The sequence below is a fragment of the Toxotes jaculatrix genome, chromosome 5 (assembly GCF_017976425.1).
Source record: "Toxotes jaculatrix isolate fToxJac2 chromosome 5, fToxJac2.pri, whole genome shotgun sequence".
In the NCBI taxonomy this organism is placed as follows: Eukaryota; Metazoa; Chordata; class Actinopteri; family Toxotidae; genus Toxotes; species Toxotes jaculatrix.
In genome coordinates, this window is record NC_054398.1 from 11,947,481 (window position 1) to 11,973,796 (window position 26,316).

Below are 26,316 nucleotides of genomic sequence, written 5' to 3' on the forward strand. Positions count from 1 at the left end.
GTTAAGGATTTTCCAATAAGAACTCTAGTTTCAAGGATAGAAATGGTGGCTGTGAATCATGAAGAATACTGTCTCTTCTCCCTAATGCTTGAATAACGAGGAGCCAGTGGATGGAGCAGCTGAACTCACAAGGACCCTCCTGCCTGTGTCCGACGTGCCTTTGGACATTTCTGCTTGGACACACAATAAACCTGTGTTGCTTTTGGAGATCGCCTCCCACCTGGCGCCTTTGCAGACTGAAAGGAGGGCTGAAATGTATCTTTGGATTAACTTGATGCAACATGGCATACTGTGCACATCATGACTGAAGTGGAAGCTTGTTCACACATGAAACAGGAGCTGTACATGTTGGCTTCAGCACTCACTACCTAACCAAACAACCAGAGCTATGGATTTGTGCCATAGACACAGGCTGGTCCTTTTTTTTAAAGGCTAAAAGTCCATTTTGTATAATTTGTTTTTGTTCATGTTCATTCAATCATTGCACTGTTGTAGCTATAATTTCCCCAGAAGGCTAAAACATTGCTCTCACTTCAAGCTTATTTGGTAGTAACTTAGTGATAAACCTTGCAAAGAGGTGACACATTTTGCTTCTGTCTCCATTTGAAATAAAACAGTAGACTTTGTAAGCTAGGGAACTTTATGTTTTGATTTCATGACCTGCTTTGTGTCTAGTTGCATGCTGTTCTTGTATCATTTATTGTTATTATTAGTTTTTGAAATGTGTTGCATCATTAGACTTTGAAAGTTAAAACAGACACAGCCAGCAGTCACTGCACGGGAGGAAGGACCTCATCTTTTGGGCTTATATGGGGCAGTTGGGGGGGGTTGTTACTGCCTCCATTGTACCACTTCCTGCCACTTTATGAGTTCATTCTTGTTTGATTTGTGGGCTCTAGAGGAATCACTTAACTGTATTTGTTAACTGCATTATTGCTGCTACTTTCAACATGCCTGGGCTGTCTTCCCAGGTTGTCGTGTTGTTAATAAATATTAGTTTACTAAACCCTCAACAGGAATTTTGGGTATATTTTTGAATCTCTGTATTTGGATCAAAACTGAAATACAGAGAGAACGTTTTGTGATCAGCTGCGCTGAACTCAAAACTTTTCATCAAACTTTCCACTTTTCAGTCTGTAGTTTTCTGTCCTCAGTGAGGTACACTGAGAAGCAGCAGCCTTCTTTGGTGAGTAATTACATTTGCCTTCTCCAGCACCCTGACAACCTTCCTTATTGTTCCCTCCTCTGAGGGGATTAGCTTTGAGTAATTTGTCAAATGTGATAAGGCTGTGGTTGGTGCAATTAAGAAAGCATGGCATAAGCTGGGATTTGTTGTGCATATAAACTCAGTGGCGAATGCAGAGCCGTTGCTCTACCTTTAGAGAATGGGCCAAGCTGCTACCCTGCCTTGTCGGAGAGGAGAGTCTTATGTTACAGAGCTGTACGAATGGTTCAGGTAAGACTTTCATTTGGTTTTCGAAATTTCTACGGTAAGCAATTCCATGCCCTGTGTGTGCTCAGGTAGAAGAAGCCTGTTTTTGTAAATGACAGGGGAGAGGGAGTGGAAGACATTTGATGAGGCTACATTCAAGAAGTGTCCCATTTTTGTTATTTTCCAGACAAATCTACAAAGACTCTCCTTGGCCTATTTGATTTTTCGATTTTTTTGTCTCATTTTACCTCTTTACCCCATTAATTTTGCTGTGACAGCAGTAGTATAAAGTTGAGGAATCGTGTCTTTATCCCTTCTTTATTTCCATGAGTGCACACTGCTGAATGGCTTCATGGAACAATGCTGTAGTAATTTGGATCAAAATCATTTGGCCTAAGTATCTTAGCACTCTGATCGCCAAGGTGTAAACCAGCTTTTGAACACAGGTAATCTCCACAGGTTGGGGATGGGCTGACCTTAATTCTCTTAATTCTCAATTTAAAGGACATGTTTGTCCTGCTACAAATCTAACTCTTCATCCAGACTACCTCAGATTTATTTGCGTATTGCAATTTAAACCGTTTTATTTTCTCCTAAATAAATCTTTTCTGTGTGTGTGTGTGTTTTGTCATAGAAAGTTTATCAATGAATGTCCAAGTGGGCTGATCACTCTTCATGAGTTTCAAAGGCATTTCTGCAATGGAACAGTGGGCAGTGAGTCAGCCGAGTATGCAGAACAGATATTCCGTACACTGGACAGTAACAGGGTAATGAGCACTCTAAATGACACTACACGCTCTGCATCTGATGAGTCTGGAGGTAGTACTTTTATAACAGCATTAACGGGAAAATAGTAATAAATGCCATTCTATCTTAAAAACAATTAAATGATTGAAGTTTTTAAATGCCACAAACAAGCAAAGCTGTTAATGAGGGTGCTTCTCTTTAGGATGGGGTGGTTGATTTCAGGGAGTATGTCATGGCCATCAGCATGCTTATTGAAGGTTCAGCGGTGGAGAAACTCCGCTGGTCATTCAAGCTCTATGACAAAGACAGAGATGGAGCTATTACAAAGGAGGAAATGCTGGAGATCATGCAGGTGTGTGTGTGTGTGCCCGCATCTCTTTCTGTATCATACACAAACCCTGTTGAAAGCAAAGTCAGATCGCACATTTCAAGCTCATCATGAGATGGTATCACAGAGGCTGTAAATGTCAATTTAACTGGTTTAATTTTTTTTTTTCACAGGCTGTTTACAAGATGAGTGTGGCTGCTGCTTTAACCAAGCCCAACCCACTCACAGCTGAAGAATGTACCAACAGGATATTTGTGAGATTAGATAAAGACAATAACGGTGAAGAAATCATTTCCCCTTTCTATTTGAAATCATGGTGCAGTGTTATTTCAGCTTGAAGCGATGGATGTCATGTCACACTCATCCACTATAGAGCATTTAGTGTGTCTCTGTCTGAAGCGACCTCATAGGGTTAATGGCTATGTTTTTGTGGCACTATGGGGATCCACGCAGCAAAAACATTCAACAAGGGGATTTGTTTTCCAATCTGCTGAATGGTTTTCCAGACTATGTGGAACCATAACAATTGAGATAAAGGAATAAAAAGGAAATTCTGATTTATTTTTTTTTTAATAAAAAGTGGCTGTTAAAAAGTTATCATCTCAAAGACTTCATGTTGATTCTGAATTCTTTCAATCAAGGTTTTGCTGTGGTGCAAACCTTAAGAAACACATTTATCTTGCCAGTTAAGACAAGTCTGTAAGATCATTATTCAGCCTGAGAGTTTAAGAGATGAAGCAAGCACATACCTAAAGTTGAGGTAATGCATCTAATAGAAGATAAAATGTGTGTCAGGCGCACAAAATGTTAAGATATTGAGGTGTATCATACCTGTGCAGAGGTTTGGCCACCTAAGCAATATGAAGGTCTAGACCCATGTGAGGCATATGTGATTATATATTTGTACATTTTAAGGACATAGTAGTGAACAAGCATTAGAACACATTAAACTCCTGCTCATTAATAAGAGCTCTTGCAGGCATAGATTTAGGAAGGAACAGAACCAAATGATATTAATAGAGTCTGTCTTTTGCTCTTTGTCTCTAATCACCGCCTGTCCTTGTTCTGTCTGTAGCCATCATCAGTCTGGAGGAGTTCATAGAGGGAGCGCTGGATGATGATTGGATCAGAGAGATGCTGGAATGTGACCCCAGCACCGTGAAGGTGGAGAGGCCCCTGGGGAGGGACACCGCTTTGGGGACCCATGGTTGACCTGAAGTGGGATATTCTGTTCACTGGGTGCAGAGAAATCAACTCTTTGATATCCAGACTGAAATGTCCAGGCTGTGCAGCAACACAGCCTCCATTTTGCTGCAACAAATTATGTCACTATCTGAAATAGCTGAAGTTTGAATTAGTGATTGTTGTTCTGTTGTTGTTGTTGTTGGTGTTTTCTTTGTTTTTTTCTGTCTGAATGCACCTCATGAATCATCCATCCTGCACTTGTGGCCATACAAACTTGCACTAGGTGACAGACCATAAATACATTTTGAGTAAGCATGTTGTACTGACATTTGGATTGACGTTGCAAATGTGTAGCTCTCAGTTGCCATTAATGCCCAGGGCCCATGTCTGTGTCTGTTGATTGGTTACATCGTTAAAATGCTACTTGGATGTTAATGCATCAGTAACAACAAAATAAACAATGTGAAAACGGCCATTCTCATATTGATTGTTGAACGTCTTGCTGTTTAGTATTTCTGAATTTATACTTAAACTTGTACTACTACTACTGCTACTACTACTACTACTACTACTACTGGACTATTTTTGCATTGTAGTGTTTATGGAGGAAGATTAGGGTCACATGTGAGGAAATGTAATTCAATAAATAAATAAATGAAATTCGAATTCTGAGTTTAATCTCGGAAATGTGACAACTCTGAATATTGATTTATATATTTCTTCCAACACTGACACTTAAAAACCACTTGATGTCGCCTGTGCTTGTTTAAAACTGACACGCAGGCACCTCCCAGACTTTGAGGAATATGCTACTTTCACGTTTCAGCAAAAATAGGAAAGGTGCCCTGCGTTATTGACTTGAATACGGTTGAAGCCGGCAACCGCTGTGTTTGTAAGCGACTTGTGTTTTAACCCTGGTCAGCTTTCACGCGGATAAACAGAGAAGTACAGACTCCTCGCTTTTCAAGTAACCTTTATCTCTTGTTCATTGTTGATAATAAACAGTAAATGGTTTTGCACAGCTGAAACCTCGAATCTCCAATTATTCCTAAGCCTCAGTAAATGCGCCGTTACTTCCGTCATATAAAAAGTAGTTGCTCCGAGGCCAATCCAGGCTGCGGCAGGGCGGGATTTTCCAGCCGTGACGTCCAAAGTTTTCCAGCAACCCTGTCACTTCGACATCATGGCGTAGCGATGTGGACGAACGGGGGGTAGTACTGGTGGGAGCGGAGAAGTTCAGAAAGCAGGCACGGTGGAGTTGTTTTGAATAATAAAAGAAACAAACTAACCGGAATATTTGAATTCTCTTCGAGCGGAGTTTCGGTAAGTGGGTTTCTCGGTGTTTTGGCTGTGATTTATTGTCTCCACTAACTCAGGTTTAGGAGTTGCTAGCCTTGAGGCGAAACAAACGGCTGTTGTGGCTTGTGCAGATGAATGCCCACGTTTTCCCAACGTTGTAACTTTTAACGGTCACTTTTTTCCCCCCCAAAATGCCGACATCGTGTAAACGGTCCCCAAAGTGTCCCGGTACCTAACGGGATAGCATTTAGGGAGTTGCTCCAGTGATCACCACAAGTTACCGGTAGTTAGATCTCAGTTTGTTTCACTGTTGTCGCACGGTAAGAAAAAGTTGCGAGCAAACGTTGTCAGAGTGTATTTATACTTCATTCAGTGTTCACGGTTTTATCTGGACGTTAACGTTAATGTTTGACACTAAAATGCTCATCCTCACAATGGATGGGACAAGTTAATCAAACTTGTCTCTGAAGCTTCCTGACGTGAGAAAGTCAGTCTAACATTAGTTTATGAGTTTTCCACAGCTCCAGACACCGCCACACGCTGTGGTAAGTTACTCCCAGTTGCCCGCGGCCACCTCTTCTTACACAGACTGAACTTCGTCTGGTTTGATTATGTTGCCTTTAGGTGTTGCTGACCGATGAGATATCCTTTGGTGCCGATTTTGATGGTGTTATCCAGGGTGAACTGACCCATGCTGTAAACTAAGAGAGGCTGTTTAGAGTTTGTGTCTGGAGCTGGAGCTAAAGCTATGAAATTTGATCAGCTGTTGTATTGCCCTCCAGTCGACCTCTTAAAACTGTTTGCTCTCCCTTTTCAAATGCTTCCCAAAACAACAGAATGGTCTGCTCTCAAGGCAATGACCCTGCAACAGCACTCACAATATCTCTATCAGTTTAAGAAGGGGTTCTTAGGTGTGGTATTCAAGGTGTGTCTTTGTGTGATTTAATTCTGGGGTTTTACTTCAAAAATGTTAATTATTATTCACATTTTAGGAAAGCCCCCAGTGCTCTTCATTATAGCTTCTTCTTGTCTTTACTGCAGCAAAAAAATGCAAGGAATTTATGTTGGAAGACTGCTAAAAATGTTGAAGCTGGCCTGCAAAACTGCAACAAACAGCTGTTTTAGTTGTTTTACGGATACAGAGAGGTGATGTTTGATTTACATAACCTAACCTCTGTACCACAAGTGTACTATGCAGTGTTGTGTTGCTTTTTGAAATAACTGTTAAAGATGAATAACGTCTAAGTCAAGTTAAGGTACAAGCAGTGCAGTTGTGAGTATTATGAAAAGAATGTGCTCTGCTGTCCAACATAAATGAATTGCTGCTGTGATCTTTTGCATACATATGGGCCGGAAAAATTCTTGAAGATTTTATCACATGGAAGCTCTTTATTTCAAAAACTCAATTTCCATCTTTTGTTCGCTGTGTTTACACTGCATCACCCATTACACACATGCCCTTGTGGGCTTCTTATTTTTAGTTCCAGCCCGCCTAAAGATAGAGAAAAGGCTCCTTCAGCTTTAGACCCGCACCTTTCATAATGGCCTGGTTGTTTGGTGGCATAAAATTAGTGATTTTGTGTTCTGCCTGCTCACCCAGGTTGGAAATAGCTGCAGGTTATTCCAGAGCAGCGCCCTGCAGGCAGCTGATGAGTGCCTTGACTATGTCTGCGCCCGGTGAATCACTGGACACCCAACCTTCTAACCACACTGCTTTATTTCATTCATCCTTAAACTTGGAGACAGTGACACTAGCCCTGTCACGAGATTAAATCGCAGCAGACAATTAGGGCATAATATGATTATTATAAGCTTCCTGTGTATAGCACACCGCTATGGTTAGTGCCCAAATACACCTACAGAAGATGATGCCTCAAGAAAAGCCTAACCTTGTGACCCGTAATTATTCTTTAAGGTTTTCAGTGCTGAATAGAGCAGTCGCTGTGTGAGGTAAAACAGGATGAGGTATGCAAGCCAGAATTAAGGCTTATTTTTATGGAAACTTTGTGTGAAGGTAAAGACTAGGTCAAGGCCTGAATGAGTCAAAACATGGAAAGTGTCATTATGTGGTGAGACTTGGATCCATCCCCTCATGTCCACAGAAATCGTCACAGATTTATCTTTGTAACCTGGATAAAACTAGAAAAACTAAAGTGCTGTATGATTTATGCCTGTGTTGTAAATTCCTCTCTCCCCAGGCCTTTTTACCACCAGTGCAGCTCATCTCAACCCAGGCTATTAAAGCCAGTTGCATGGCTGCTGTAAACACTTTCTGCCCTTAGAGACAAGTGGCTCTGGGGGCTTCTATTTTGTTTTCTGTTTCCTGTGTGCACAAGAGCGTAGTTTACTAGTCAGTCGGGGACTGAGGAATTACAAGATTCTGTCTTTCTTATACTTGAGCTCTCTGTCGAGTGTCCTGTGAGGATGGGTTATGATGGTTCTCCCTGCCTGAAGGGACCAGAGCTGATGGATCTGAAAAGCCATTATAGTGGTCCCCCACCCCCCACCCTTGTGCTCATTATTCTCTGCATGTCTCCACGAATTATATGGCTGTTTTCACCAAAGGGCAAGATTGCTTTTTGAATGTTTTTTTTTCTTTGGTTTTGTTTTGAGGCTCTTTGGGTCTGAAAAGAGGCAGAAGGCTGCCAGGTGCTGTTGCAAATGCCGTGCATACTGTAGTGTTGCATATTGCAGTGTTTTTTTCCCTCTTTTGTCTTCTTGTGCCTTTCAGTCAAAATACTAACCATGATACCACGAACAATAGCCCTCTCTGTGTGTGTCTTATGGTTGGCGTAAGTGGTACTTATAGAAAGGCAGACAGTGAGACTTTGTTTTTGAGAATGATGCGTTCTTGTTGGGATTTTTTGAGATGTCTCCTTTGATAGTAGGCTTGCACAAATGGAGTAAATATTAAAGGGCCAATACAGGTACAGATCTAGATCTGTCTTTGTTTAGTAAAGACAGCGTTGGTGAAGTCAACTCGTCTGCTTGCTAGACAACTCTCTCTTGTTTACATGTGACTCACATACCATAGAGGCATCCCAGCACTTGAGGACTCAGTGCACTTCTCTGTAATTAGGTATTCTTTGTGCTGGACTGTGTCCACTGGATCCAGGATGAAGCCACAGAAGTTCTCAGACTGGGTCTTAACACTTGTTTAGCACCGACTGACGGACAGCAGGTTTCAGAGCAGCATGTCTGGTCTTGGCCTGGTGTGTTTGAAGTGTATTTGCTGAAAGCCATGTGTTAAACTTAACCCACATTTTCCTTTCTGCTGTGAGAGAAAAGCTGACTCAGGTTTTTTGAGGGGGATGCCCTGCAGGCCTTCATTCCGGTTTGAGTCATCATGATCCAAACTCCGTGTTGTCTGCTGTACAATACTGGATTTCTATTGCATCTGTTGTTGGAGTGTAGTGAATTGGCTGTAGTTGGTCCTCGTCCTGATTATTTTTTTCCAATGGATCCACCACAGCATTTATAAATTATCTAAGATGTCACAGTAATGGAGGTCTGTCCTGATTATGTAGTTTATGCGTAATCAGGACAGTTAGGAAAGGTTTTCCTTTTCCAACAGTTTGGCATTGTTGGAAAAGGAAAACCTTTCCTGATCTGAATTATAGCAACCTTATTCAACTGTTTTACCTTAAAATAACCGCTTGAAAATCATTTTGGTGGTACACTGACTTGTAATAGGAAGAATTGTGCCTCTTTTATTCCGTCTCTGTGCCCCAAACGCTTGTTCTTGTACTGTGAAACTTGGAATGAGCAGTTACTATCTCTCACAAGAAGTGCGTAACACTTTATGGCACTACGTCACACACCACCAACTATGGCTCAGGAGATGGGTGTTTTTCACAATTTTCTGACATTTCATAAACCAAATGATTAATCAGTGAATTGAGAAAACAAGTGATGGGTGATTCAATAACTAAAATAACTGCAACTTCTGCCTTTCTGTCTAACATTGCATGTCTTTCTGATAAGATGCTGATTCTAGGTATTTGCACAATTGCTAGTCTTTCAGTCGACATGACATTTTTAGGTTCCCTCTGAATAGATGCCCATTTAAATGTCATCTCTGGAATGACTCAGTTAATTTTGTTCATTTTGCCCAAATAGCAGAACACCATCTTCGTCTTTGGGGAAATAACTGTTAGATTCTGTATACTGCAGTGCCTTTTTTAAATGTCATGGTATTTGTCTGCTTGTGTGTGTGTACAAGAAGTGGGACAAACAGTTACTGTAGGCAGTAGGAGACGTATTTTTGCTCACATTCAGAACTTTATTGTTGGAAACCACCAAACACTTTACTACAGAGCTGACTGATGGCATGCTGGTTCCTCTCATCTCCTCTCAGCTTACTGTGTGTTGTGACGATTCTGATGTTTTAGTGCATACTTATTTTACACATAATGGAAAAAGTGACCACAGGAATGCTGAAATAACAGTGGAAGGTCTGTGGGTGCTTTCCATAAAGTTTGAAAATGGCCCTACGTCCCAGTGTTGGGCACTCCCAGGATGTGAGGCAGCTTATTAAAGGAAAAGGTGTGTGTGGTTGTGTGTGTGCAGATTAGTGTCTGTGCATGCATGAATATACAGCAAAGCCCTTTTGATTAAACACCCACAGAGAAAGGGATCTCTGTGCTGTTTGGGCAGATGTCCAAGACTGGGACACTAAAATGTGTCTTCACTGAGCTCCAAACAGAGCATCCAGTGTCCCATTGGCAGGACATTCATTGTGCCAATATTTTAGGTAAATGGCCTGATTGATATTCTAAAATGCATTATTCATTAGTGTTACTCTGACAAAATTTACATAAGATTTCTGCAGCATTGAGTGTAGAACAACTCAGCAGAGCACATACCATTTTCTTTAAGTTGTTTTTGTTTCAGTCTTACTTTCTAAGCTGCCACATACCCTGGTTATCATGTACCCATTTCGATGGGGTGCTTTTCTTACGTATCACTCAGCTTATCAGTTTTTTTTTATACAGTCAAACCTGTCTCACAAATATGCTCTTTTACCAGACGCTGTCCTTTTTTAGGCATAGAGGGTTGCTGAGGATGTGCTGCAGTTATAGCCTAATTCCTGGGTGGGAACCTTTTGTAATGACATGCTTAACACCAACATAACTGAACTTTTTTGCCTAGAAAGCTGAACACAGCTGTAACTGGTTTGCTGGATTTGTCCTCCCCTGTTAGTCCATAGACTGAACTGTTATCATTAGTGCATGACATTGCTGGGTTTGCAGTCACAACAAATATGAATGTTCATTTTCATTTCCTTGTTTTCTTTTTATGTGTTATTGCTTTGCTCAAACTGTAAGTCTGGTGATCTTTATTAAGTCTTTTAATAAAGAAAATGTTATTTAAATGCTCTGTTTCACCTGATTTTTAATTATTGTTCATTTCAGTGCAAAATCTGTATTTTGGAGCTTAAAATACAGGGTGGCTGTCTTCTTTTTTACATAGTTTGTCTCCTTCCAGGTTTATCAGTGAATGAAGATGATGTCTGATGCCAGCGACATGTTGGCAGCTGCCCTGGAGCAGATGGATGGTATTATAGCAGGTGAAGTTCTCTTATAACATTAAGCATCAACATAACATTTTGTTCAAGCGGTCATGTTGTGATTTCTCATTTTCCCCGGCTGTTTTAAAGCGACAGTGTCTCTGACTTATAACTCTTCCAGGTTGAGTCAACATTGATAAGCATTTATCTGCTGTCGTGTTATGGTTTGTTGTGCAGCAGGCATTTATACAGTCATCATGTGATTTCTGGACCTCAGTGTTTGTCAGAGACCTTTAAATCTATACTCCGTCCTCATTTAAGCTGTGTGGCTCTAAACCATGTTCACCAGTTTTACAACAATGTTAAATTTGTTTAAATATAATCTTGGATTATGTTATCAATGGACTATTTAAGATCATTTTCCCAAATGGACTTTAGAAACACTGGATGTGTCTCCTGGGGATAAGATGTCAACCCAGTGCTATTAATAGTTGTATTCAGATAAATGGATTGATTGGAATTATACACTTTAGTTGAGATTATGATGGCAGACTGCCATTTAGTAACCACAGTATTACTAATACATAACAAAAGTGGTTAAACTCATGAAACTCATGTCCCTTGTATGGCACAGTGAACTGTTACTGTGTCTGCTTTAATCACTATGAGAACCTGAGACACAAAATGGTCCATTGTCTTCTCCAACAATTATTTAGTGTACTATGAGATAGCTCCTCCTAATATTTTCCTTTCTTCTGTTTTGCTTCTTTACCTCAGGTTCCAAGGCTCTGGACTACTCCAATGGGTTGTTTGACTGCCAGTCGCCCACCTCTCCTTTCATGGGCAACCTGCGGGCGCTTCACCTTCTGGAAGACCTGAGGGGCGTCCTGGAGTTGATGGACACAGAGGAAAGGGAGAGTCTTCGCTGCCAGATCCCTGACTCCACAGCTGACAGTCTGGTCGAGTGGCTTCATGGTCACCTGGTGAGAGCCTCACATGTAGGAAAGACACATAAACACTGCATAAGATCTGGAAGATAACAGTGCTTGTGACATTGAACAGATTTAGTAACTACCACAGGTACCTTTCTGAGCTAAGGACCATGAAAATATACATTTTACATGTCACATGGATCTTTTATCTTGTCCTCATCAGAATAGTGTGGCCTCAGGGAAGATCAGTTTCACTAGTAATGTCACGTAACTGGTTTATCTAGATGCAAAAGGTGTAAAATATAGGACTCGTGGTTCTTATCTTTAACTGTGAAAGTGATTACTGTAGGTGCCGATGACATTCAGCTTTTTTTAGACCATTGGGTTACTTTGAGATGTGTTTTTCATTTCACCTTTGATATATTTGTGAAAGAAGAATTATTGGACTTGGAGTTTAAGTTGTGTAATCATGGAAGAGGTTTTGTCTGTGATGATTGGACAGAATGTACTCCAAACAAGCTTTAGCACATCTGGTTTGCTGCTGATTAAGCTCACTCTGTGTGCTGCATTAAAACTCTATGAATGCAGACAAGCGTGGGCAAACAGTCCTGTTTCCAAGTAGACAATCAACTTGTTTGCTAAGCGAAAACATGACTGTCCCTTTCTGCTGAGTGCTCTGGGAATGCAAGATGAAATGCTGGTGTTTTCAAAGTTACAGCCAGTGTGCTGCAAGAAACATGCCGACGTCTTGGGAACCAGAGCGGTGTTTTGAAGAGTGATGGGCTGTAGGCCAGACAAATGCCAGAGTTTTTGTTTAATGCTGTAGCTCACTCTGTGTACAGCAGTCTGAATGTGAGCCTTCTTCTCAGCCATGTAAGGTTTTGTTTGTGCAGGGCAAAGCAGTGTAACCAATCACACTTTGATGTGAAGCATTTCATCTGCGATCGTCACTAGGCACTGAGACCTTTAAGGTTTTTAACATCAGCAGAATTAATTAATTTACTCACATCACTTTTGAAGCTCTTGTGATTCTTTATCTAATCCCTGTTTTCTTCTGTCTCTGCAGTCTAATGGGCACATCTCTCTGAGCGGGGGTGACCACTACCAGGAAAGGCTTTCCCGACTGGAGAGCGATAAGGAATCTCTGGTTCTCCAGGTACCCATCCAGTAATACTTAGCAATTTTACCAGTGCCACAAAACCTCAGATCTCACGTTTATACTTAGTTACAGAGACCTGTAAATTTCTGTTTTTGAAAAGGAGTAATGGCTTGGTTCCATACAGGTGAGTGTGCTGACAGACCAGGTGGAAGCCCAGGGAGAGAAGATTCGGGACCTGGACTTGTGCTTGGAGGAACATAGGGAGAAACTCAATGCCACTGAGGAGATGCTGCAACAGGTGTGTGTGTGCAAGTGTGCGTATGCGTGCACATCTGTTTAATATATAATATATCTCGAGACAGGTTGTTTGCATACAAGATCAAGAGCCACCCAGTTGTGAAGGCTTTGTGCATGTGTGGCAGGGACATTGACTTTCAACTGGAAAATATGAGTTCACCCCCTGTTCTAAGCAAACATCTGTTGGGTGTGATAAATGTGTATTTACTAGTGTGCTGTTGTGTTCATTCCACAGGTGTTTGTTATAGTGGCTACTTCTTGTGTTTCCTGTCAGCTATTTAGATCATGCTATCAGCTGTCGGTGTCTTCTCTTATCTCTAAGCACTGAGCCACACTGTAATAGGACAAACAACAGGACTACACACAATGCTTGCTAGTGACCCATGAACATGTTGTTGTTACCTTCACCCATATTGCTGTTTTAAATATTTACAAAAACAATGCCCATACTGCTTGTGTTATTTCTGTTGTCAATACTGACCACACAGCAGCCACAAAGTTTTTTTTTTTGTAACAGTCTTTTCATTTATCATTGTAGGAGCTTCTGTGCAGAACTGCGCTGGAGACCCAGAAGATTGAACTGATGTCTGAAGTGTCCAACCTAAAGCTGAAGCTTAATACCATGGAGAAGGAGAGAGTGGACTTTGATGACAGATTTAGGGACAGTGAGGTATGTGAGCTAATTCATAGGACAGGAATCCTCTTTGTTTCTGCCTGTGTTCTTTCTCTCTCGCCTAAGTACACACGCAAATGCACATGCACTTGCCCACACACACACACACACACATACACACACACGCACACCAAACAAACACTTATTCATGTTGTCTGACACCTGTGTGAGAGAGGGACGTCTTATTTTACTGTCAGTCTCCAAGCAGCTGTGTGTTGAGTAAGAAAAGAAAGAACTAGCCAAGAGAAATATGCCTGCTGTGTTTGCTGTTATTATAGACGAAAAGCTGTGGGGTGCGGAGTGCTTTACCTTTTGTTTTAAAGCTTTATAGTCATTATGATGTCAGTCATTTGTTTACTATAGACAGGGACATTTCTGCTCCCAGATGGACCATGCAGAAAGCTTGGAATGCTTTCAAGCTCGTCATGTTGAAGCAGCGTGGTTGTCACTTCCACTCCACTGGAACAAAAAGTTTCTGTCCTTGTTCCAACTCACAGCACACAAATGACTTCTTTCCCACAAGTAGCTTCCTCTAGTTGTATCACTCCTGCTGCTTTGAAGCATCTGCTCTCTGAGGAATTCAGTCCCTTCAGACGACGATGCTTCAGACGATTTGCTTTATAAAGTTTGTTAATACTGTGAACTCCATAAAGCATTCTACATATTATGGTTATTTATAAAAGATTTGAATGATATGAATGGTTCATGAATATAAACTTTTAACCAAAATTGTAGAATTCGAGAGCTGCCATGTTACAATACATACTAGAAACTCGACAGCCATTTGAAAAGAAATAAGGGCATCTGTAGAATCATCTCAAGTGCCTTCATCTTTATCGCTAGCTCTGCTGTTTTACTACCTTTCTGTGATACGTGTTTTCTTTTGTTTCAGGATTTGATTCTTGAAATTAACGAATTGCGGTACAGACTGACAGATCTGGAGAGTGAAAAACTACTATACGAAAAGAAACTTAAATCCACAAAGGTGAGTTGTCAGAGTAGTTTGCACATTCCCATTGTTTATATGAAAAACAATTCAACTCTGCCATCCTATTCTTTCCTCTGTGGTTATTTATCTCCAGGAGCGGTCTTCTTCAGCTAAACAAAATGTTTTGTAGGAATCCCCTTGTGATTGAAATAGTTAAAAACAACTGGGGCCAATGCATAACAACCACTTCACTAGAACTTGGCATTTTCCTTCATATGCTCTAAAATCCGATCCTCACACTTCGTTCATGATCTGGAGAAAGATCATTCACATCACCATCTTGTCCTTTGATTACTGTAGCTCATGTGCTCACCTGTTGTTCATCTGAAAGAGCAAAGTCAAAAAGACATCACATCAACTCGTTGTCTGCTCCCAGTGTGATTTTTTCATTATATTCATGATTTATTCTGGTTCAAAGAGTCTGTTTTTGAAGCACTGAATGGAGTTATTTATGATTACATTGACATTTGATCTGAAGGATACTTTTTCCCTGGATATCAGGGTGTAAGATCTAACTCAGCCTTTTGCAGTTGTTAACCGTAGAGCGGAAATCTGCACTTTAACTTTTAACAATGTAGATCAACAGTGTCTATTTTTGAATGTGTTTTGTGCTGTAAATATCTTGGTTTGAGTCTCTGGGTATTCCACCTATTTGACCTCATTTATCTTTCACCTCTTGCACTCCTATTTTCTCTTTCTTCCTTGGTTTGTCTCTCTACTGCTAGTCGCTAATGGCCAAGCTTTCTAGCCTGAAAATCAAAATGGGCCAGATGCAGTATGAGAAACAGAGGAAGGAGCACAAACTCCAGGCTATGAAGGTTGGCTTTTCTCAGGATGACTGTTGTGCTTGCCATATGATTATGGTTTTTGACCTCTCCCTTTGGCTCCTGTTCTGTTTTTATTTTTGAGGGAAAAAAATCATTCAATCTGGTTTGCAGCTGTTTTCAAGGTTTTATTTTAGGCAAAATGATGTCATATTTTGCAAACTATGAAATAATTTGATTCACTGAACTGTGTCGTTCAGTAAAAGGTAAACAGCAGTGAAAAATACCACTTCTTTAAGTCCGCCTCTAAGAGGCACCAGTTTGATCAAAAATTCACATTTTTCAAACCACAGGTATGCTTTAATTTTTTTTTCAAGACTTGGCTAGAGTTCTGGTTTTCTGTCTTTTTTTCCCTCTTTACTCTCGTCCCACTGATTGCCTTTATTCTTTATTGTCTTCATTAAAATCTCTGTACAATTTCATTTGTCTGTCTCCATGCTTGATTCCTATTCCAGTTACTTAAACATGTTTATTTGGATAATGGCTCCTGTATTTGTCATTACCTCAGCCCCCCCACACATCAGTGCTTACCACCCACCTCATGCTCATTGCCCCTCAGAGCAGGTGTGGCCTGCGTGTCTGTACGCCACGTCAGCATCTGTGAACCTTTGTGTTGTGGTTTGTTTGTAGTGTGGAGGTGAGGTGGGGGAGGTGGTGTCTGTGTGGAGGAAATATCTTCACTGTTGTCCTCTGTTCAACAGGAGGAGCTAGCCTTACTGAGGAGGCAGCTGGAGGGTAAAGATGGTGAAATGAGGAGACTACAGGATGAGACAGGCTTCAAAGCCCTCGCCTCAAGCAGTTCAGATCCCTTAGAGAGAGGTGGGAAAGCCAGTCCAATCACAAGCCTCACTGAATATGAGCATGCATGATGTTTAACCTCACACATTCAACTTAATGTTATAAGATTGATTGGTAATATTTGTGTATAGCTATCAAAGCACTAGGCTTAGTCCTACACAAAGTCAAAATCAGCAACCAACCAGTTTTTGTTTCATAATTCTTTGTCCTGTTTAGTCTCTCATCCAGATGAAACTCTTAGAAAGAGGCTGAAAGAAAAACGTAAGGGGGGTTTTCATGTTTGTGTTTATCATTGCACTTTATCACTGCACCCATCTCAACCCCTGTTTGCATGAACGAGCATGAGCCATCTGAACTCTGCTTGTCCATTATAACCCATCGGAGTGCTAATACTTGACCACAGAGCACCACATCTCTGTTAAACTTTTAAACTTTTATTTTTCTGATTTTGAGCTGAACAAATCCAAGGTCATCCACAAGCCCTTATCTGTGTGTTTTTAGTGTGTCCAGCCTGGAACAGCAACACGGAATGTCTGCTTTTGTGTTTTCAGCAGGAATGAGGAATGAACTGTGTTGTTTGTCATAGCTATTCAGGCTGCTCACTCATCCTTCTGCCTCACATCCTCCAACAATAATCACCTCCCCTACCCCTCAGTATCTGTCCCCCAACTCCTCTGTACCTTCAGCTGCTCACACCAACAACCAGTGTGTGCCCTGCTAACCTGTAATGTTGTTGTTGTCATGTTCAGTGTTGTGTGACAGTATCTTTGTTATAAGTGCTGTCTTCATATTTTTGCCTTCCCCCATTAGTGGTCTTCCACTTCAGCAGAACAGTTTCATTTTTCACTCAGTGCACACACACTTCCTCACCATAACTCTGCACATACAGTAGTCTGTATTACCCGCATTGGCCACAATAGGAGTCCTCAATCAGCACTTATTTTATTATTTTTGTCCTATTAATATTATAGACCTCACACATCTTCAAGCAAGTTTAAAAGCACTGAGCAGTGTTCTAGTTTCTTGTTAGAGAACATATTGAAGTATCTTTATTTTGGAGATAATAAATCTGTGGGGCTCTTAAAAGGCTTGAATAACAAAAGATCAGAAGATAGATGTTGAGGGTTGACTCACAGAGCCTTGTGGCTGAGTGTGTGTTCTGAAAAGTGAAAATGCTCTATGGAAGTGAAATACTGTATGTGAAATACCTGCACACACAAGGATATGGTATATCAATTTGAAGGATATTTTAAAAACAAGGAATATGGCTGTGATGTTACTGAAATGACTGTCAGTAATATTGCAGCCAGTTATGGTCTGTTTCACCCTGTGTGTTCAGGCTTATTATCCATCCCACTTTTTTTTTTTTTTTTTAACTCTCTTTAAACTTCACACCGTGAGCTCCACAGTTCTTTGTCTGTAATCGTTTTTTTTCCTCACTAGATGTGGAAGTGCAGAGAATGAAAAAGGCAGTTGAATCATTGATGGCAGCCAATGAAGAGAAGGTACATTTGACAAGTTGTGATTCACTTTGCATCACTCCAAGTGATTCAGCTCTCTTCCTGAAAAAAAATGCCTCACTGTGTTTTTTTTATTGTTTTTTTTTTTCTTTTGCAGGATCGTAAGATTGAAGAACTAAAGCAGTCACTGCTAAGGTATAAGAAAGTTCAAGACATGGTGATGTCAGTGCAAGGGAAAAAAGGTTAGACATGTCTTCATTTATATGTCCGTGTAGATGAATAATATTACTTTAATGTTGGAGATAAAGAAGTACTAAAATAGCCCTTTTTCTGTTTGCCTACTTGTTCTCTGGGTGCATTTCTGTTGCTCTGACCTGGCTGTTTGCTCCTACACTGTTTTATATAGCTCTGCTCTGTAGCTTTCTGCAGCAAATTTCTTTTGACTTCATTTGTAGGCTGTCATAAAAGATCTCAGCTAACCTTTTTTTTCTGTCACTCGTAGCTCTGGGATGAGTTGATTAATGCCAAATAAAACAGCTGATTCTTATTTTACACATGAAATTATACACGTCTTTTCTGTTGCATCTTATTCTCTCTCCACTCCAGAGAAAACCAAAGATAACGAGCACGTTGAGAGTCATGGTGATGGATCTCTTGCATTCATGTCAGCCAACCCTGTGTCTGAGGAACCCGAAAAGCATGAAGATACAGATGTTCAGCAACCGAAAAGAAAGAGCCCAGATGAGGTTTGTACAGCATGATATGATGTGGTGTAGCAAATGTTTGCATATAAAAATCAATCTAAAAGTCAGAAGTGTGAAGACTTTATTGGACTAAATACTAACAGGATACAGAATGGAAAAATAAAATTTGAATTACATAGAAAATGGGATGTATTAAAACATAGGTTTACAATAATTTCAGTGTTTCAAAAGATGTAAGTTATTTAAAGTGTTCAAAGGAAGCATATTTTTAGTGGTGTTTACCTTTTTGTCCTCAAGGAACTTCAGACCTCATTAACGTCAAAAATTGTCTGTAAAACACTAATAACTCCCTTAAATTTCACACTTTTCAAATAAGTGTTGAAGGTCTCGACAGCCAATTAATTAAATAACATCTCCTGTCAGTTCACCAAGTGTATGTACTTATTTAGACTGCTGTGTTCTCGAGGCCCCAGGAGAATATATCATTTAATGTTTTAAGGCAGCACACACTGAGCTTTTAAGCAGTTTAACTTTTCATACACAACATTTTAGTGTATAGATAAATTATAGTCTTATAGCCCTCAGTTATAGCTTTTGGTACTTGTTTTTTTGTTCTTTTTTTCCTGTCATCAGACTGTCTTCTTCTCTCATTCTGATCCATCTTTAGCTGGAAATTCTCAATGGCCTGAGTGAAGAGCCTTCACCTACACCAAGTCCTTCAGACCCAGAACGAGTATCCGAGTCCACACCAATAGATGTAGAAAGGTAAAATATGACAAAGACTTCAGCTAATGTGAGTTTTATTTTTAAAGCAGATACTGAACATTTTTTTTTAAGGGTTTTAAAGTGTAATCGTTTAAACTGACTGACACTGACACAGTTGGCTGTGGTGTTCAGTTTCTAAATATTTGATATGCATTAAGTCAAACTTTAACAGAATCAGACCTGTGAGATCTTAAATACAAAAAAAAATATAGGTTTTGCAAATTAAAGGATTTTGTTCCAATAAAACAAGAAATAAATGTTTGGACTCAATAGAAGAAATACATATCTAAATATGTATTGGTAAATATTTAACATGTTGATATTAAGATAATGCTGTGATCACAATATTTTGTCTGCACCATACCCTCTGTCTATATTCTGTCCAATCCCTGCAGTGATATGCAGTGTATGGAAGTGTCTTTGTAACCCTCTGTAAGTTACATGTGAAAACAATGTGTGAACAGCAGTTCATACCCCGTGGCCCCTCATTGCTACTTCTCAGGACCATGTGAGACAGGCTCACTATCTCTGCTAGACTGCCATGAGTGAAGTGTGTGTTGTTATGCTTTGTCATTTCAGCAGTAAAGATACCACAAAGACTAGCAGCCAGGACCACTTGGATAAGAGCGATATGAGCAGTAATGAAAAGGTAAAGACAAAAAGTTATATCTGGAAAAAACTGCCCTATTTTTTTTAATTCATGAGGTTTAACAAAAATATAATATATATATCATTACTTTCAGAAAAATGTTGACTTGACTTTTTAACAATTTCCCTCTGAGGGATGAATAAAGTATATCTATCTATCTATCTATTTATCTATATGAATGCATATAGACTTTTAGCGTAACCAAAACCTTTCTTTGTTTCATTCAAATTTCTACTTTACCAGAACTTCCAGCACAATATGTGTAAACACTAATGTTGTATGTGAGTGATGTTTTTTTTTTTTTGTTCTTTCAGAACACAAGCGAAGAAGTCAGTAAGATAAGTGAAAAGCCGCCTTTGAGTCCCTCGGCCACCTTGCCCACCAATACAGAGGATGACAGCTTTGGCTCGAGAAAGGCTCGTTCATCTTTTGGAAAGGGTTTCTTCAAGATCCGCGGGGGCAAGAAGACAGGGAGCTCTCCTAACCTTGGTAAGAGCATATTACATCATTGAGCAGCTGGATAAGGAGTTACGTCTGCAAGGTAACTCCGCCTGTATTAGATGGCGTTGTGTGTGACACTACGTTAGCTGTGGAACTGACTGGCTGTCTATGACACAGTGAGATTTTCTTGGAGATTTTTCTTCCACCATGGAAAACATTTTATTTTCCCAAGCCACACCCATGGAGTATACTATATGGACCATAATTTGCAGCCCACACAAACTGTGGTCCCCATTTAATTATGGAAGTCTGTTTTTGTGCTGTTGTATGCCCTTCGTCTTGTTTATGTGTTTTTTTTTTTTCTTTTTTGTGTGTGTGTGTGTATGTGTGTGCGAATCGTACACATGTATGTCTGTGTTTTTCCCACCTCCCCAATCCTGTTATCATTTCAATCATAATTTCTGCCCTCTTGTCTTGTTCTTTTTCTGTTGGACCCTGTTGTGTGTTGCGTGTGCTTTGTAACACATGAAGACCGCAGCCGGAGTGCAAGTGCGCCTATGCTAGGTACAGTATTGACCACAGGTCATTGTAGGGTTGCAGTAGTTCTCCAAAGGAAACAAAGGAAACTACTGAATATATCCTATATGATTGTACACCTTTGTCTTTTCTAAACTCATTCATCAGCTGACATCTGTTTATCACGTCACCTTTCAGTAGCTGCAGTACTTTAACAACCACACCCTTGTCACTACCCTTTATTGCTCAAATGTTGTCTGTCCAACATACAGCCAGTCTGTTGTGTATGTTGATTTGCCTGTGTGCCTGCATGTATTTGTTTACACTCTCTTGTTTCTGTCAAAGCCTTCCCCCGAACACAAATCTGTGTTGAGATCCAGACTGCTATAATGGTTTATTTGACTCTTGAATGTCCCCCACTAAAAATCTAAAACAAAACAACTAATAAATTCCTTTTTATCTAATGAAATAAAACTTATTTTTTTCCAGTCTTAATCAGACATCAGCTATGTCTGATGCATGTTTACTAAAGAGAGTATTGTTTATAATGCCCATAACCTCTCAGTCTGTCTAGGTCTAGGACTGGTCATGTGTCTGTCTTGAGTGTTTTCTGGCCCCACGAAGCGGCTCTGTCTCCACTGATCCGTGTATGTCTCCCACACTGATGCTCATGATGCTGATGATGTTCTGTGGGTGTTTGTTTGTGTAGCTGAAACAGAGCGACAGGGCACTGACCATTTGGATCTGGCTGGGTTGCCGCAGAGGTCGTCTAACAGCGACAGCACGCACACACTCCCTACGACCCCAGAGAGCAGGAAAAAATCCAAGGGAATAAAGAAACTCTTTGGGAAGTGAGTAACAAATAACATGAGAATCTTGAGCTCTTGATTTTAAATAACACTTTAAGTAATTAAAAAACTTGGTTAAACAATTTAAATACCTTAAAATAATAAATAATAATGTAATTCTTTTATATGCAGCAAATGAAAAATGTCAAAATGATTGTATTACTGTTGAGTTTTGTATAATTGGTGTAAGAAGGTTTCAGTAGTTAGACTTGAATGTCATATTTTCCAGGTTAAAAAGAAGTCAGTCTACCACATTTAACCTGGATGACAACCTACCAGAGGGTGAGTTCAAGAGGGGTGGAGTGCGAGCCACAGCGGGACCCAGACTGGGTTGGTCCCGTGACCTCCAGCGAGTCAACAAGTAAGTCTGTGCATTCAGCCTGAATAATGAGACTCGGAATGTGGTTTCCTTGTTTTGAATCTGCTGCACAATGAAATTTAGAGATAATGGAGGGATTTTTAACAAAGCAGTCTTTGTCCCGATAACAGACATCAAAAATGTGTGTACTATATCTCACAATTTAAACCAGTATTTATTTGTTACCTTTTTATACTTTTTATACACAAGGGTGTGTCTGCATAACTTTTGAAAGGTTTTGCTTCTAATCTATTCTGTTTTTTTTTCTTAGTGATGTTGATGCTCCCTTTGCACGCTGGTCAAAGGATCAGGTGTGTGACTGGCTGCAGGAGCAGGGTCTCGGCCTTTATGTGAACATGGCTCGCGTATGGATCTCCTCTGGACAGACGCTGCTCCAGGCTTCACAACAGGACCTGGAGAGGGTGAGATGAAGCAGAAGAATTTAATATGTTTGCTAAAGCTGGCAGGCAGACAAAGTGTTCATGTTGTTGAACTGTACTGTGCATTACCCAGGGACATGTAGTTCTTACTTGTCTTCTTGTGGACATTTTAGGAGCTGGGCATCAAACACCCGCTGCACAGAAAGAAGCTGCAGCTGGCTCTGCAGGCCCTCGGTTCAGAGGAGGAGGATAGTAAGGGAAAGCTCGACTACAACTGGGTGACAAGTGAGTGCTGGATGCTGGCTATGAAATCTGATGTGGATTTTGTGATTTTATTTATTTATTTGTTTACTTATTTATTTATTTTTCCTGGACCAGTTTGACTTTGAACTGCACTTGACTGTCGACATGACTTCCTTCACATGACACTTTGTTCGTTCCTCTTCCTCTCAGGATGGCTCGATGACATTGGTCTGCCTCAGTATAAGACCCAGTTTGATGAGGGAAGGGTGGACGGTCGCATGCTTCACTACATGACAGTGGTGAGTGTTGGCAAGAGACATGCACTTCCTCCGCAGACCCCGTGGCTAAGTAGGTCTGACGACTCCAGTGCCATCTCACATTAAGATTATTCCACAGAGAGTCTGAGCTCCACTGGAAATGTCCTGGCCTCAACCTCAGTGATACTTGGGACAATGCTGAAGCTTCTGTCTCTGTTCAAACTATGATTTCTTTGTAGAGGTTCCTGTACTGGAGAATCTTGATTGTTTACTGCACACAAAATGGCTGTTGTGCTATTTAATAATATTCTTAGTCACAGCTTTAGCAGAAATTTGCTTTTATTGTTGGAATTTTATAGCAAGTCATTGACATCTTGTTTTGTCCCTCAGGATGACCTGCTTTCTCTGAAGGTGGGAAGTGTCCTGCATCACCTCAGTATCAAGAGAGCTATACAAGTGCTCCGACTCAACAACTACGAACCCAACTGTTTACGTCGGAGGCCATCTGATGAGGTTTTAGCAGCCCACTCTGCAACTGTATGTAAACATAGTCTCAGTTTTCAAAGTTGTGATGTATTCACCACTGTTCTGTGCTTTGTGCCCATAGAACAACATTTCTCCAGCGGAGATTTCCCAGTGGACCAACCACAGGGTGATGGAGTGGCTGCGGTCTGTGGACCTCGCTGAATACGCTCCCAACCTGAGAGGCAGCGGAGTGCACGGGGGGCTGATGGTGAGGGAGTCGGGTGTGTTGAGTCTTCTTGAAATACAGACTGTCACTAAATGTACCCATTCATCTAAGACATCTCCCTTCTCCTCAGGTTCTGGAGCCACGGTTCAACGTGGAGACCATGGCGTTGCTGCTGAACATCCCTCCGAACAAGACTCTGTTGCGTCGCCACCTCGCCACACATTTCAACCTGCTCATTGGTACAGAGGCCCAGCAGCTCAAACAGGAGTGTCTTGAAAACCCAGACTACACTCTGCTTACTGCCACCACCAAGGTCAAGGTAACACACACATTGAGGATTCTAAATAATCCTTTGGTTTAAAGAAAATGGTAAAAAATTTCAGTAAAATTTTGTAAAAGTATTTACATTTGATGTTATGATACTGGGTTTATCATTTCACCTGCAGTCACAAAATGCTGGTTTGAATTAACTGAAAACATTTTGAGGGACATGGCACTCTGCTCTTTGTGTATCTAAATGTGGCTGTGTAAAACGTGCCTTTGTCTCCTCTCTCCTCGTTCACACCAGCCAAAGAAACTGTCGTTTGGTAGCTTTGGGAGTCTGAGGAAGAAAAAACAGGATGAGAACGAGGAGTATGTGTGTCCGATGGATGTGGAGATGCCAAAGGGAAGAAGCTTCCAGAAAGGCTTCGAGCTCCAAATCTATGAGGACGACCTTGACAGGCTAGAACAGGTGATCTTGTTCTTCAGAGAGTACATTGAATGATTTTATATCACTTAAAACATGAGCAGTTATAGATCTAATTGCATGTCATGTACCTCTGCAATCTACCTCTGTCAAAGGAAATTACTGTGTACAGTTTGATCTTATTTCTCTATTGTGTGCGTGCATTTTCACCAGTGTTGCTCGGAGGGTGACTTTTTTTCACAATCAGTAGAAGTATCTGCTTTCTGTAATCTGTTACGATGCTCTGTTTATTGAGTTTGGAAGCTGCTTCTCTTTTTACAGATGGAGGACTCTGAGGGAACCGTGAGACAGATTGGAGCTTTCTCTGAGGGTATTCAAAATCTGACGGTAAGAATCTAAAGGTTGGACCAGGACTCACTGCACCTTCTACTTATCAATACCATTATATCAATACAGTTCATATTTTTGTTGTGAAGTTAATGTTTTTTTTCTGTATTGTGGCTTTTACCAGAGCATGCTGAAAGATGATGAATTCTTCAAAGAGATTTCAAATTCACCAAACCACAGTGTAACAGATGAGGACTCGAACGCATGAGACTGTCAGCACCAAAAGACCTGGTCCTGCTGTGAATGAAACTCTGTGCCAACCCCCTCCACCCGCACACGGACTTGTCTCAACAAACGCCACGAAAGAATGCTCCCTCTTTTCCTTTTAGTGTTACATTCAGAGATGAGCCAAAAGTATTACAGTGTCTTTCCCTTTTTTCCGTTTGAAACAATGGTGTTGTGAAAGCCTGCAGTCCAGTAGCCACTATTACTCCTGAACTTTGTCTCTGTTACTGTCGTCTGACGGCAGAAAAAACATTTAGGGCAACACCACTGCTTGCCCACCAGCTGGTTTCTGGAGATATTTTGTACTCAGTTGTGTACTGGCATCTTTCTTTTTATGACAGAACTGACTTGTCAACCAGCAGAAAGATGGCATCTAGTCTAAGCCAATATAGATTTAATATATGTTTTCTAAATGGCCTTCTGACTGTAGAAATACTGGGAAAAAGAAATGGACTTCATAGAAGTGGTATGCTGAGCAGATTCCCCCATTTTTAGAAGTTAGTGTAAAATAAAAACTCTGAAACAGCTGCTATGTTTTCTACACAATTAAACCCTGCTAAGTAATTGATAATTATCTCATATTTTATCCTATTCTGAAGACTTAACAGGTTTTCACTGAGCAGTAACTCTCTGCATGCATTTGCACCAATACATATCATACCGTACAAAGCCTAATGAATATCATTGCATGGTATTGAAATCCAACACATTCATATATGAGTTTGTCATTTATTTTATTTGAACCATAAATTGATTTCAATGGAAACCGGTTTGTTTTTACAGAGTTATTTTTGGAAAGTGTTGTGGCATATTCACATTTGTGAGACAAGTAAGTAATAATGTTGTAATGCAGCCCTCAACGATACCTAAGAAAATAGATGTTTTGGTTTTTTTTTTACATTTATCCACTTACTAAGATCAATAAAGTAATTTAAATAAATTGAGCTTTTCCTCACATGTTAAGTCTTTAACACATACAGAGCGGTGTCTTTAAAAACTTGGCCATCAGAGCATTAAGCAACCCGTATAAGTCTAAATTCTTCACTACGTACAGAGGCAGTGAATTACAGGGGTTATATCGATTGCTTTCTTCTGTATTTATATCATAGCTCAGCTCTGATAATGCTGACCAACCTGCAGGACAAGGGCAGTATGATAGGACAGAATAATTGAGCACCACACGATAAATAACTACACCGTATTTAAGATTTTGGATTTCAAAGCTTCATTGTTTTGACAAATTCTTTGAGTGTACCCAGATACTTTGAAGGGTTTTTATTTAGTGTCGCGCAATTTCACCCACTTTATGCAATCATTTAAATTAAGCTGAAATCCTTGGCACAGGAAATGGTTTATACCCCTAGTGCATAGTCAAAAATGTGCTTTGTGCTCTACATAACAGTATAATAATATGAAAACACAGTGGTCCTCTTTTGAATCGTTTCTTCTAAGATTCTGAAAGTGTCAGTGGAAAAGTACATTGAAAACATTGGTTTAAACTGTGTAAAAATCTCACATCTTCTATGAAAAGAATCCTTTGGTCGATGACAGTAAGCCTTGAGCCAGATGTCCAGCTGCACAGGGTCATAGGTT

The 26,316-nt window shown here is 40.4% G+C and overlaps 2 protein-coding genes across 6 annotated transcripts; both read left to right on the forward strand.

Moving 5' to 3' along the window:
- Positions 1–1,385: 1,385 nt before the first annotated feature.
- Positions 1,386–4,166, forward strand: si:ch211-245j22.3 (uncharacterized protein LOC563798 homolog). Its single transcript, XM_041038831.1, has 5 exons — positions 1,386–1,456; positions 2,067–2,199; positions 2,382–2,531; positions 2,681–2,786; positions 3,583–4,166. The coding sequence occupies exons 1-5, from the start codon at positions 1,386–1,388 to the stop codon at positions 3,717–3,719; spliced, it is 597 nt and encodes a 198-aa protein (XP_040894765.1). The 3' UTR covers positions 3,720–4,166.
- A 693-nt stretch (positions 4,167–4,859) lies between these two features.
- ppfibp1b (PPFIA binding protein 1b) lies at positions 4,860–25,663 on the forward strand. Of its 5 annotated transcripts, none has more exons than XM_041038272.1 (27): positions 4,860–5,015; positions 10,479–10,560; positions 11,278–11,483; positions 12,499–12,588; positions 12,716–12,829; positions 13,367–13,498; positions 14,394–14,486; positions 16,015–16,132; positions 16,328–16,372; positions 17,555–17,616; positions 17,729–17,813; positions 18,178–18,317; positions 18,943–19,040; positions 19,623–19,689; positions 20,004–20,178; positions 20,662–20,694; positions 21,356–21,497; positions 21,724–21,855; positions 22,124–22,274; positions 22,406–22,517; positions 22,686–22,774; positions 23,123–23,245; positions 23,340–23,465; positions 23,554–23,742; positions 23,992–24,156; positions 24,433–24,498; positions 24,623–25,663. In XM_041038272.1, the coding sequence occupies exons 2-27, from the start codon at positions 10,491–10,493 to the stop codon at positions 24,704–24,706; spliced, it is 2,907 nt and encodes a 968-aa protein (XP_040894206.1). In that variant the 5' UTR covers positions 4,860–5,015; positions 10,479–10,490; the 3' UTR covers positions 24,707–25,663. The 5 variants fall into 5 exon arrangements, with proteins under 5 accessions (XP_040894206.1, XP_040894205.1, XP_040894207.1 ...); XM_041038271.1 differs by having other exon boundaries at positions 19,620–19,689; positions 24,623–25,660; XM_041038273.1 differs by lacking the exon at positions 20,662–20,694 and having other exon boundaries at positions 19,620–19,689; positions 24,623–25,660.
- The last annotated feature ends 653 nt before the right edge of the window (positions 25,664–26,316 follow it).

Bases quoted from the DNA above. Each gene is read 5' to 3' on its own strand.
- si:ch211-245j22.3 (XM_041038831.1), top strand. From the start codon at position 1,386: ATGGGCCAAGCTGCTACCCTGCCTTGTCGGAGAGGAGAGTCTTATGTT. The intron at 2,200-2,381 runs GTAATGAGCACT...GCTTCTCTTTAG, and splicing joins GTACACTGGACAGTAACAGG to GATGGGGTGGTTGATTTCAG. The intron at 2,532-2,680 runs GTGTGTGTGTGT...TTTTTTTCACAG, and splicing joins AAATGCTGGAGATCATGCAG to GCTGTTTACAAGATGAGTGT.
- ppfibp1b (XM_041038271.1), top strand. From the start codon at position 10,491: ATGAAGATGATGTCTGATGCCAGCGACATGTTGGCAGCTGCCCTGGAG. The intron at 20,695-21,355 runs GTACAGTATTGA...TTGTTTGTGTAG, and splicing joins TGCAAGTGCGCCTATGCTAG to CTGAAACAGAGCGACAGGGC. The intron at 22,775-23,122 runs GTGAGTGTTGGC...TTTGTCCCTCAG, and splicing joins TGCTTCACTACATGACAGTG to GATGACCTGCTTTCTCTGAA.